Genomic DNA, 13692 nt, shown 5'->3' with positions numbered 1-13692 from the left:
CCAGACTCGTGCTCTGACAATGTGGATTTAAACCCCACCAATGCAGCTTGTGAAACTTAAATTCAAATCATAAATTGGGAATTAAAAGCTTGTGTCAATAATGGTGACTATGGGAACCATTGCCAATTGTCGTAAAAACCCATTTAGCTCACTAGTGTTCTTTAGGGAAGGAAACCTGTCATCCTTACCTGAGTATGATTCCATACACACAGACTGACTCTTAAATGACTCAGAATTGGCTGAGCAAGCCACATTGCATAAGGGGCAATTATGGATGAGCACTAAAGGCAGATCTTGCCAATGTTACCCATGAAAGAACAAAAGAGCCCTCAGATTTAAAGTGCAAATATTCACATTTAAATACAAATATCAAAGCAATCCATTCCATTTTGTTACCTAATTTCTTCCTATCTTTGCTAATAAAAGTTTTCTCCTCCTCTACTGAAAATTTTGCCTTGTGTGATCAATGGTTTGATGGATGTCAGTTGTTTCCCAGTGATTTAACAAAAGGGCTATGCTTTGTGTGTGACTGTTAGGGTGATGAGGAGAGCTACCTTATCAAATTTGATCCTGTCAGCACTTATTAACACTGTGAGAGCAATGAGGAGTTGGAATCACCCTGCGCAGGCAGAAATATTGGGATCATTTTGCATGAGATCTGTTACATTGTCTTTTCCTTTCCATCGTGGCCAGTGGTATCAGTCATTCTTGAGGAATAATATAATTTAAAATAGTACTACACACAATGAATGTCAATTATTTACTGCAAATGCACCCACCCCAGAAACTCTGTGCTGACACTTCAGTGCAGTACAGAGGGAGAGCTGAACTGGTATGAAATCACAAAGCAAAAGCAGTTTTTGTTCACTGACTTGGCCAATATTTACTTCCCATCATTAAAAAATATTCTCTCAACACTATTATTGGAATCTTGCAGCGGGTAGAGGGGAGCTGGGGAACCTGAACAGCAGTATTCCAGGTTGGATTTGTTGAACAGGGCTGTTACCATGCTATGCAAAGTCTGTTCAACTTCAAGTTCTAATCTATTCTACTGCTTAACACTAGCCACCTGTTTCATTCTAGTCAGCATCAACACACTGTAACCTTTCTCACTGGTCATTCATGCTGAGCACCATGGAGTGCAGGTTTGGTGTTCAGTTCAACTGTATTGTGGTTTTTTAAAAAAAGGTCTTAGGTTCACAATGTCACCGACTGTCTTTGTTCATCTGTGGAAAATTATTCTTTCACTGCTGCATAATTTATTCAAAATTTTTTTATCATCTTGAAGTATTATTGAATTTTTCTCAACAGCATCCCATTCCCAACCATTGCCAACTATTCCAACTTCTCTCCTTCGCAAGTCTAACATACCCATCAACTTTATTCAGCAACTGCATTCAGTAAGCCTTTTCCATATCCTCAACTTAAAATCTTGACAGTTTTATCCCATTTTTTTCAGGGGATTTTTTTTAAACTCTTCTGCTTGCTCCACTTTTGCAAATCAATAATTCAGTTCTTTGCCCTTCAAAAGCCCCCTAAGGCCCATAGCTTCAAAGGTGATTTCAGTATCCCCTTCAATTCCTTACTTTCTGTTTGAATCATACTATCATTCATCTCACTTTAACTTTATTTTAAAAGAAACTCTAAGGCCCCTTTTACATGGAAAATACAACGTGAATGCAAATTGTTATTTTTGAAACACATTAGAAGTTACATTTCATTTTCAAATTGTAGTTCAATTTCTCTTAGACACAAGACATTGATTGGTCAGATGTTGCATATGGACTGCAGCTATTGTGGGCTGAATGTATTTTTGAGTAAAACACCAAACTGTGATTCTGTAATTGTTTGATATTACCGGCTTATTTGTTCTTAGACGGAGCAAAAGGTATTCAGGTAATAAGTAACAAAATGAGTGACAACTAGAATTAAGCAAGTTTAAAAAAGACGCAAATACTATAATTAAGTAATGGACGAATCTAATGCAAGTAATATATTCACTCTAATTTTTACAGACTGGGCGCAACTACTTAATAGTAAAATAACAATGTGAGTAATTGATTAATTAACATTATACAAAACCAATCTGTAGTTAATGCTGCACTTGGTGTAAATTTTGTTAATAAATATGACACAGATTGACCAGAAATCAATGTAGAAGGGAGATTGCTACAACAAAGAAGCAGTATAAATTCAACTAACTCACCACTTGTGGGAACATACAGGTTTCCAGAGCCAGTTTTAACCAAGAAAGAATTGGGAACAAACTCTTCATCAGAGTCAGAGTCTTGGTTCGGCTGGGTCATGTTATTGCTGAGGAACCCTCGCTGGTTCTCATTGACTTCAGGGGGGGGGGGATGGGAGAGGTACTGCTCCACTGGCGTCGATGAAGCAGAAGAGCAAGGCAGAGGAGGACCTGAAAACAACAGAAAAGCAACACAAACAAAAGTTAAGGACTTCAAAAGTGTTGGCAATAAATAATATAATTTAAAAGATTAGCATTCCTACAGTAACAATAAAGAACAACAACAGAGGTAATATTTTGCTTTAAAATTCAAAGAAAATTAAAAACCTGTTAGAAATGTCTCCTCTAATTGGTTAATTTACCACATTTCTTTTCTTTTGCCAACAAGAATACTTTTGCACAACAGTGATTCCTGTTGCTTACCTCAGTCGTAAACCAAAATACCACTAATTTCTTTAAATTCAGTGTGTGTTATTACAGTTCTGTGTCCGAACATTTTGTATCATGGAAAACAATTCCTCAATTTTCAAAAGCACGTACATTGATACTCAACATAGATAACAGAATCAGACGTGTCTGTAAGTCTTCATGAGAATCTTTAGAATTATTCTCAACTACACAGTGGACAATTCACATTTTCAGCACTTAATCTCAACCAAACATTCAAACTGAGCTACATACATTTATTTCTAAACCTCTTATTTTGACCAGTGTCTTGTTGTACTGGTTCAAGAAACTGATCACATATTTTCCATGAGAAAAATACTGATGTCCTATTTGAAACCAAGGTTTAGCAATTCAAGAAAGTCAGAAAGTTTGGGCAGGTAGCGTGGATATTTTCTCTACTATTTACTTAGTTCAAAAATGTTATACTATATTTAATAGCTAGTTGACTTGGTCCCAGGTCTTTGTAACTCCTGCTCTGTAAATGATCATCCCACAACTTAAACAACAGAGAGATTGTAAACTTACCTACTGACAAGTCAGCATCTAACCATTTCATCACACAATAACTGGTACAACAAGATAAATTTTCCAATGTTAATAAAATGTGAGGCTGGATGAACACAGCAGGCCAAGCAGCATCTCAGGAGCACAGAAGTTGACGCTTCGGGCCTAGGCCCTTCATCAGAGAGCCCGAAACGTCAGCTTTTGTGCTCCTGAGAAGCTGCTTGGCCTGCTGTGTTCATCCAGCCTCACATTTTATTATCTTGGAATTCTCCAGCATCTGCAGTTCCCATTATCTCTGATAAAATTTTCCAATGTTTCATTGTAGTGCAGACCCTTGCAACAGTGAGAAGGCTGAGATAATGAGTAATGAGACTTGGCACTGTGTGTGACTAATCTGCAGACTTCAAAATTGTAGATTGCGATGCCAGAAACTATATGACATTATTTATGGAGATTCACCGTTCTCATTTACATTGACAAATTATTTAAACAATATCCTTTGCTTCAGAATCATAAAATCCCTGCAATGCGGAAACAGGCCATTCGGTCCACCAAATCCACACTAACACCCCAAAACAGCATCTCACCCAATCACGATGGTTAATCCAACTAACCTGCTCAGCTTTGGAGTGGGGGAGAAAACTCACACAGACACAGGGAGGATGTGCAAATTCCACACCGACAGTTGCCTGAGGGTGGAATTGAACACTGGCCCCTGGTGCTGTAAGTAGCAGTGCTAACCACTGAGCCACCTTGCCACCCTTGGGTAAGGTGCATCCTGTTTTGACCTGCCTGTCTATTTTAAAATGCATTGAGGATCCTGATATCCCATCTGCGCTTGTATGACTCTTAAAGGAAAGTTAGTTATTGCGTGAAAACGTGTCCATGCCTTAGCAACATGTCCATTTGTTATGCATTCTGTACCATGTTTTAAAAACTTTTGCACTCATTATTCTTAGCTGCTGTTGCAGTGAATCAGCAATATGGAAAATGTTAATCGTAGAAGAGGTTACACCACAGGAGGAGACCATTCAGCCTCTCTTACATGTGGTAGCTCTCTGCAATGGCAACTCAGTTAGTCTCACTGTCCTGCCTTTTCTCCATGACCACAAAATTTATTTCTCTTTGGATACTTACCAAATTCCCCTTTGAAATATACAAGTGAACGGGTTTTCACCACGTGCTTATAGAATTACAAGTCTTAACCACTCGCTGAGTGAAAAGAATTTTCCTCGCATCACCCACTGTTGTTTCTTCTGCCTTTCACTATAAATTGGTGTTTTCTGATTCTTGACCCTCAAGTGAGTGTGGACTGATCCTCTCTATCATTTCTGTCCAAACCCCTTATGATTTTGAACACTTCACATCTTCTCTGAGGAAAACAACCAACTTTCATTAGTCTATCTACATAATTAACTCCTTCATCTCTGCAGAAATCTTTTCTGCACTCTTTCTAACGTTTTCACATCCTTTTCAAGTAGTCTTTTTCCCCCTTTATTCTTTCATGATTTAGGAGTCACTGGCAAGTTGCCCCGTGGCTGTTAAATTGATTGGTTCTCTAGGACATTTCAGAGGGCAGTTAAGATGCAACCACATTACCATGCGTCTGGAGTCACATATAGGCCAGATGAGAGAAGGAAGGCAGATTTTCCCACCTCAAAAACATTAGTGAACCAGAATGATTTTGAGAACAGTTAGTAATAAATTCATAGTTACCATTACTAAGGCTGGCTTTTAATTCCTGGCGTATTGATGGAATTTGAAGCCCACCAGCTGCCATGGTGGCATATGAACCCATGTCCTTACAGTATTAGTATGAGCTATGTCATTGTTAGTCTAGTACCTACAACGTTATGAAGCCATCTCCCTTGTTCTATAATGCCCAGGAATGGATACAATGGAGAGAGCAAGAACTGTAGATGCTTGAGTCACAGTCAATACAGTCTGGAGATGGGGAACACACCAGGTCAGGCAGCAGAGGAGCAGGAGAGTTGACATTTTGGGCCTAGACGCTTCATCGGGGCTAGACCAGGGGGACGCTGTCTATACTTTTGTCGGGAGGAGGGAGGTTGGAGGGCAGAATTGCTGGAAATGCAAGAGATGTGGCTGAGGGTATGTGCGATAAATGGAGGGGGATATTGCGATCCTTGAAGTAGAAGGACATCTGAGATGTGAGTGGAACACTCCATCTTGGGAGCAAATGTGGTAGAGGTGGAGGAATTGGGAGTACGAATTCAGGCTTAACCTGTATTTTATAAGGGTTCATCATAGATCTTGACGTAAATATATGAATTGGGAGCAGGAAGAAGTCACTTGGCACATCAAATGTGCTCTTCCATTCAAGAAAATCATGGCCGATGTGATTGCCTAACATTCATTGATATCCCTGATGACCCCTTTAATTATCACTAATCTACATCCTTCTCAAAATCATTCAAACACTTCTTCCACTGCCTTTTGAGAGAGTTTCAAAGATTCGCAACCCACTGTGAGAAAAAAAATCCTCATCTCTATTTTAAATAGGTGACCTCCTTATTTTTGAACAGAGACCCCTGTTCTAGATTCTTACACAAGAAGAAACATCCTTTCCTCATCCAAGACCCCTTTTAGTTTTCAACTATTTTGCTCCTTATTCTACTAATCTCCAGTGGGTACAAGCCTAACTTGTGCAATACAATATTCATAAAATAACCCATCCATTCCAGGTATTAGTTTAGTAAAGCTTTTGTGAACTGTTTCCAATTCAATTACATTCTTCCTTCAGTGAGGAGACCTACACTGAGTACTGTCCCAAATGCCCTGTATAACTAAAGCTTAACCTCCTGAATTTTGTATTCAGGATCACAAGCAATAAACAACAGCATTCTCGCAGCCTGCCTATTTACTTGCCGTACCTGAGTACTAACTTTTTGTGACTCATGCACAAGGAAACACAGATCTCTTGCATTTCAGAGCTCAGCAATCACTCGCCATTTAACTGATGTGTTTCTTTTTAATTCTTGTTGCCAAAATGAACAATTTCACATGTTCCCGTATTATATTCTGCCAAAAGTTAGGGTTATTTTGCATGCGATGCTTTCATTTATAAAGCCTAGAGTTCTGTATGCATTTTGATCTTTCTCATTTACCCCATTACCTTGAATGATTTGCTCCTGCACACCCATTAGAATTTGATCTTTTTAATTTGATATTGGCTAGTGCCATTTGTCCTATCAAATGTGTAATTTCATAATTCTCTGTATTAGATTTTATCTGCTTTTCAGATCTACCCATTCCACTATTGCCTCTTGAAGTTCATCACTATCCTCCTAATAGGCTATAGTACCTCCAAAGGTTTGTTTCTTGACAGTCAGAAAATTATTAAAATAGATAACTAATCAATGTGCATTCCAATGTCCATATAAACTAATTATCTTGCAGATCACTTGATATCACGTACAATTTCAAAATTGTGCCTTTTACACTGAAGTTTGCACCTAGAGAAACAATGACCTAGTGATGACCAGTGGAAATGCTGACTCCACATACCCACCCTAGTCTAAAAAAATCTGCTCACTCAACCAACTTTGCATCCATGGTGCCATTGTCCTCTTTGTTCTGCGAGCTGTTTTTCAGTAAGTCTTTTTTATATTAACTCATGGGATGAAGACATAACTGAATAAGTCAGTATTTATTACACATCCCTAATTTCCCAGAGGACAGTTAAGAGTTAACCACTTTCAGTAGGTCTGGAGTCACGTGTAGGCCAGACCAGGTGAGGATGGCAGTTTCCTTCCCTAAAGGAAATTAGTGAAGCAGAGGGATCTTTCTGACAATCAACAATGGTTTCAGGGTCATTAGGCTTTTAATTCCAGATTTTTATTGAATTCAAATTATAGCAACACTGCACCAGCCTCTGATCAAAATGCAGAATTCAAACACGGATTTCCATTACCTGTGTTTCTAAGTAAATAGTTCAGACCTAATACTACTAGGTCATTGTTTCCCCTGTAATGACATTAGTCACAACTCTTTTGGAAGTCTCAATGTAACACATCAATCACATGATTCTCCTCAATCTGTTACCTCATCTAAAATCTCCATCAGATTAGGTAAACATGATTTGCCTTTAAAGCATCTTTGCAGCTATTCCTTAACTATCCCACACTTGTCCATGTGTTTTATTCCAAATTATCTTGAAGATGTTTCCCAGCATGAAGGTTAACCTGGTTGCTGAGCTCATCATTTTTTTTTGAACAATAGTGCAATACTTGAAATTGTTCAGTCCTCTAGATTCAATGTGCTCTTGTATCTACAGAGGATTGTAAGATCATGGCCAGCTTGCTGTCAAGCACTGGGACTCTTTGAACATTACTGAAGAGAAAGATATGTTGCTGAATCAAACGGAATTACTAGTGAACCTGCATCTCTTTTCTCTTGTGGTATAAATTGCAATTATTTGAAATTCTTGCATTTGTCCTGATAAATGCAAGACGGGTGGCACAGTGGCTCAGTGGTTAGTGCTGCTGCCTCACAGCGCCAGGGAATTGGGTTTGATTCCACCCGCAAGCAACTGTCTATATGGAGTTTGCACATTCTCCCTGTGTCTGTGTGGGTTTCCTCCAGGTGCTTTGGTTTCTTCCTATAGTCCAAAGAGACATGGATAGAGCAGGGACAGGAATGGTTGTTGCAGGTTCCGGGATTTAGATGTTTCAGTAAGAACAGAGAAGATGGTAAAAGGGGCGGAGGTGTGGCATTGTTGGTCAAGGACAGCATTACAGTTGCAGGAAGGATGTTTGGGGACTTGTCAACTGAGGTAGTATGGGCTGAGGTTAGAAACAGGAAAGGAGAGGTCACCCTGTTGGGAGTTTTCTTTAGGCCTCCGAATAGTTCCAGATATGTGGAGGAAAGGATAGCAAAGATGATTCTCGATAGGAATGAGAGAGAAAGGGTAGTTGTCATGGGGGACTTCAACTTTCCAAATAATGACTGGGAACACGATAGTTTGAGTACTATAGATGGGTCAGTTTTTGTCCAGTGTGTGCAGGAGGGCTTTCTGACACAGTATGTAGATCGGCCAACAAGGGGCAAAGCCATATTAGATTTGGTACTGGGTAATGAGCCCGGCTAGGTGTTAGATTTGGAAGTAGGTGAGCACTTTGGTGATAGCGATCACAATTCTGTTATGTTTACTTTAGTGATGGAAAGGGATTGGTGTATACCACTGGGCAAGAGTCACAGCTGGGGGAAAGGCAATTACGATGAGATTAGGCAAGATTTAGGGGGCATAGGATGGGGAAGGAAACTGCAGGGGATGGGCACATTAGAAATGTGGAGCTTATTCAAGGAAAAGCTCCTGTGTGTCTTAGATAAGTATGTACCTGTCAGGCAGGGAGGAAGCTGTAGAGTGCGGGAGCCATGGTTTACAAAGGAAGTGGAATCTCTGGTCAAGAGGAAGAAGAAGGCTTATGTTAGGATGAGATGTGAAGGCTCAGTTAGGGTGCTTGAGGATTACAAGGTAGCCAGGCAAGACCTAAAGAGAGAGCTCAGAAGGGCCAGGAGGAAACATGAGAAGTTGTTGGCGGATAGGATCAGGGTAAACCCTAAGGCTTTCTATAGGTATTTAAGGAATAAAAGGATGACGAGAGTAAGATTAGGGCCAATCAAGGATAGTAGTGGGAAGTTGTGTGTGGAGCCAGAGGAGATAGGGGAAGCACTAAATGAATATTTTTCGACAGTATTCTCTCTAGAAAATGACAATGTTGTCGAGGAGAACACTGAGATACAGGCTACTAGGCTAGGTGGGATTGAAGTTCACAAGGAAGAGGTATTAGAAATCCTACAGAGGGTGAAAATAGATAAATCCCTTGGGCTGGATGGGATTTATCCCATGATCTTCTGGGAAGCCAGGGAGGAGATTGCCAAGCCTTTGGCATTGATCTTTAACTTGTCATTGTCTACAGGAGGATAGCAAAAGTGGTTCCCCTGTTCAAGAAGGGGAGTAGAGATAACCATGGTAATTATAAACCAGTGAGCCTTACTTCAGTTGTTGGTATAGTGTGGGAAAAGGTTATAAGAGATGGAATTTATAATCATCTAGAAAAGAATAATTTGATTAGGGATAGTCAGCACGGTTTTGTGAAGGGTAGGTCGAGCCTCACAAACAGTATTGAGTTCTTTGAGAAGGTGACCAAACAGGTAGATGAGAGTAAACCGGTTGATGTGGTGTACATGGATTTCAGCAAGGCATTTGATAAGGTTCCCCACAGTAGGCCATTGTACAAAATGCGGAGGAATGGGATTGTGGGAGATATAGCAGTTTGGATCAGAAATTGGCTTGCTGAAAGAAGACAGAGTGTGGTGGTTGATGGGAAATGTTCATCCTGGAGACCAGTTACTAGTGGTGTACCGCAAGGGTCGGTGTTGGGTCCACTGCTGTTTATCATTTTTATAAATGACCTGGAAGAGGGCGTAGAAGGATGGGTTAGTAAATTTGTAGACGACACTATGTTCGGTGGAGTTGTGGATAGTGATGAAGGATATTGTAGGTTAGAGAGAGACATAGATAAGCTGCAGAGCTGGGCTGAGAGGTGGCAAATGGAGTTTAATGCAGACAAGTGTGAGGTGATGCACTTTGGTAGGAGTAACCGGAATGCAAAGTACTGGGCTAATGGTAAGATTCTTGGTCGTGCAGATGAGAGAGATCTCGGTGTCCATGTACACAGATCCTTGAAAGTTGCCACCCAGGTTGATAGGGCTGTTAAGGAGGCATACAGTGTTTTAGCTTTTATTAATAGAGGGATCGAGTTCCGGAACCAAGAAGTTATGGTGAAGCTGTACAAAACTCTGGTGCGGCTGCACTTGGAGTATTGTGTACAGTTCTGGTCACCGCATTATAAGAACGATGTGGAAGCTTTGGAAAGGGTGCAGAGGAGATTTACTAGGATGTTGCCCGATATGGAGGGAAGGTCTTACGAGGAAAGGCTGAGGGACTTGCGGCTGTTTTCGTTCGAGAGAAGAAGGTTGAGAGGTGACTTAATTGAGACATATAAGATAATCAGAGGGTTAGATAGCCTTTTTCCTAGGATGGTGACGATGAGCATGAGGGGGCATAGCTTCAAATTGAGGGGTGAAAGATATAGGACAGATCTCAGAGGTAGTTTCTTTACTCAGAGAGTAGTAAGGGAATGGAACGCTTTGCCTGCAATGGTAGGAGATTTGCCAACTTTAAGTACATTTAAGTCATCATTGGACAAGCATATGGGCCTACATGGAATAGTGTAGGTTGGATGGGCTTCAGATTGTTATGACAGGTCGGCACAACATCGAGGGCTGTAGGGTCTGTACTGTGCTGTAACGTTCTACGTTCTATGTTCTATGTGTAGGCTCGGTGGATTGGCCATGCTAAATTGCCCACAATGTTCAGGAACGTATAGATTAGGTGGGTTACAGGGGAATGGGTCTGGGTGGGATGCTCTGAGGTTCAGTGTGGATTTATTGGGCCAAAGGGCTTGTTTCCACACTGTGGGGATTCTATGATCTATGAAAAGCTTCAGCAAAATATCCCTTTTTTTTAAGCGCAGGCAGTTTGTTTTGGATTAGGAAGAGGTGTTGATGAGAGTTCAGCAAGTGTTTGTGCAATGACACCATGAAGTTAAATTTCGAGACTCCATCACATGAACCTGGACATATGAGTCAGGATTCATTTTCACCACCTCAATTTCACATAACAGTTTGTAAAATCTGCTTCATAATGACTTGCCAAAAACATACAGTGCAGTGATATCTATTCCCAAATGTGCAGGTTACCATTGCATTAACAACATTTCGCACATCAGCCACTTTTAAGGTATATAACATTCCCAGCAGTCTGCAGAGACAGATTCTATTGTGGGAAGGGGCAATTCCATATTGCAGTCCAGGTAAAGGAGGCATCAGCGAAACAGGATGCAAATTTTTAACTGGGTGATAGGCCTCCCTCTCACACTCGATGTTGCAAAGGATACCAAATGTGCATCAGATCCTCGAATCACAGTCCTGCATAATAGTACAGCACAGAAACCCACTTCTGCAGTTATTTATGCTCTATGTAAGTCTCGTGTCAGCAATACTTCATTTCTCTGTTTGGCACAAGTCCCACTTGCCAATTTTCAGCTGAGGAGTTGTCAACGGTAATAAAATTTTGGCAACTGCAATTTTGGGGACCTCCGATTAAAATCTTAAAACAGGCAGACCATGGGTGAGGGCGACATGCAGTGTTTTAAATGTTATATCCCAGAGGACATAGAAGATATGTTCAAAAGTGAGGAATCCATCAGTTTCCTCCCATCATAAAAATTGCATTGTATTAGGCTTTTAACGAGAGGGTCCACCAAATAAGCCAGGCTTCTCTGATGTTTCTTCTTCACATCCATATGAAGAACTGCTGCTTGAATAGACCAATGTTTCCTCTGAACTATTACAACCAACTTCTCCACCATTGTGTCTTGTCATACATTACCCATCAATTCCTCACTGTAGCCCATTAAGGGCTGTTGCTTTGCCTGATTTTCTGATTTTACATCAGAGAGTTATAGAGTCATAGAGACATACAGCATAGAAACAGACCCTTCGATCCAAATCATCCATGCCGTCCAGCTATCCTAAATTAATCTAGTCCTAGTTGCCAGCATGGGGCCCATATCCCTCCAAACCCTTCCTATTCAAATATCTATCCCGATGCCTTTTAAACGTTCTAATTGTACCAGCCTCCACCACTTCCTCTAGAAGTTCATTCCATTCATCCTCTGTGTGAAAAAGTTGCCCCTTAAGTCCCTTTTAAATCTTTCACCTATCACCTTAAACCTTTGCTCTCTAATTTTGGACTCCCTTATCCTGGGGAAAAAAAATACCTTGGCTGTTCACCCTATCCAAACCTGTATAAGGGCACGTTTCAGTGTCAAAGGTGCCACAGTCCAAGATTTCTGGACAAAGCATTCCATGTAGCTGCAAACTATTCTAATGCGGTCAGATTTGGACAAGTGCAGATCGATGAACATCTATCCCCCACTTTACCAGCTATCTTTTTTTGTGCAGTACTGCCTATTTGAACCTTATGAAACAAAAAGTTTTTGGACGGTTCAGGATGATTATTTAAACTGGTGGAAGGCATGTGAAAAGAAATATCAGAAGTTTCTGGAGCAACCAAGTATAGGAAGATGGTAATTATTTTACTGGACTGGTAAGTCACAGATCCAGGCTAATGCTTGGGTGACATGGTTTCAAAACCTATTTGTGCAGGTGATGGAATTTAATTCATTTAATAAATCTAGAGTGTTAAGTTAGCCTCATCATGGCAACTTTCAGCAATTGTTGTAACAACGAATCTGGTTCACTGATGTAGGAGCAGAAATAGGCCATTTGTGCCTGGTCTGGCCTACAAGTCTCTCTCAATCCACTGCAGTGTGGTTGATTCTAAACAGCCTTCTGAAATGGCTGAGCAATACAACTCAGGTTAAGGGTAATTAAGGATAGGAAACAAATGATGGCTTTGACAGTATCTAACCACATCCCATGAAAAGATAAAAACATCTGTTTAATTCTATTCAGAATATAGTATTTTTAACAATATGGTAGCAGTAGTGATCTGACTTACACCAAATTTGGAGCCTGAAAGAATCATTGATGACCAAATTAATGTTACAGGGCAAGGCTTACCAAAATAACATAATGAGTGCAGTCTGGGCAGTGAATTATGAGCTCACCCTTTTCATGTTTCACACATTTTAATAACACATACATTTAAAAACATTCAAAATTGTTAAATTGAAGCAAAAACAAATTTAAATTGCATGGAGTAGAAAGTGCTTTGTGTACTGCTAAGCTGTTGGGTTTCTAAGGCACTTTTCTGAGGCTTCTCAATGGGATGTCCAGACCTCTATAAGTTTGTGCTATCAAGTGTTACATTGGAAATTGCTGCTAATGTGATTGCTGCAGGTACTGTTTACTCTTGAGGTTTAAGGGAATCTGAAAGGCCAACAACGACAGCTCCAGGTCTTAGATCACTGAACTATGAAGACTGTCAAAGGGCATCTAAACTCTGTTCTAGTCAGAAGAAAGACAAATGGGTGGTGGAAGCACTGGCAGGCTGATATATTAAAAAAATCAAGAAAGGAATGCCAAAGTTAATTGAGTGGAAGCTCTTTGTCTAAAACCAGCAAAAGAGAACCACAGTCATACTCATGTAAGGGAACCATAAACAACACATTAGATGAGAAACACGAGCAACCAAATTACTCACTTCTGGAACAGATTGCCACCTAGTGCAATGAATGTTGGCTGAGTGTAAAAATATGTTGAAAAGTAAGCAGAGGGAAAAAAAAGAGAAAAAAGATCTGTTGGTTGAACATTTATATAGGAGGCAGGGAAAATGAGCTGCATAAGGTGCATATGGGCAATCCCTTAATTATGACAATTTCTTGTTGCTCCCTTTCACTGTTACTTCTGTTTTTACAGGCAAGCGAATCAAAATGAAAACT

General features: G+C 40.3%; 1 protein-coding gene across 7 annotated transcripts in view; it reads right to left on the bottom strand.

The window, feature by feature from the left end:
• Window positions 1-13692, bottom strand: part of tenm4 (teneurin transmembrane protein 4) — a 973741-nt gene that overhangs the window by 290996 nt on the left and 669053 nt on the right. For all 7 annotated transcript variants that reach the window (XM_048532769.2, XM_048532768.2, XM_048532771.2 and 4 more), the window contains exon 4: window positions 2207-2416. In XM_048532769.2, coding sequence (XP_048388726.2) covers window positions 2207-2416 — 210 coding nt within the window. The remainder of the gene's footprint in view (window positions 1-2206; window positions 2417-13692) is intronic.

The sequence above is a fragment of the Stegostoma tigrinum genome, chromosome 6, assembly GCF_030684315.1.
Source record: "Stegostoma tigrinum isolate sSteTig4 chromosome 6, sSteTig4.hap1, whole genome shotgun sequence".
NCBI lineage: Eukaryota > Metazoa > Chordata > Chondrichthyes > Orectolobiformes > Stegostomatidae > Stegostoma > Stegostoma tigrinum.
The sequence above is the reverse complement of the archived record's forward strand: the minus strand, read 5'-3'. Positions and strand labels throughout refer to the sequence as shown.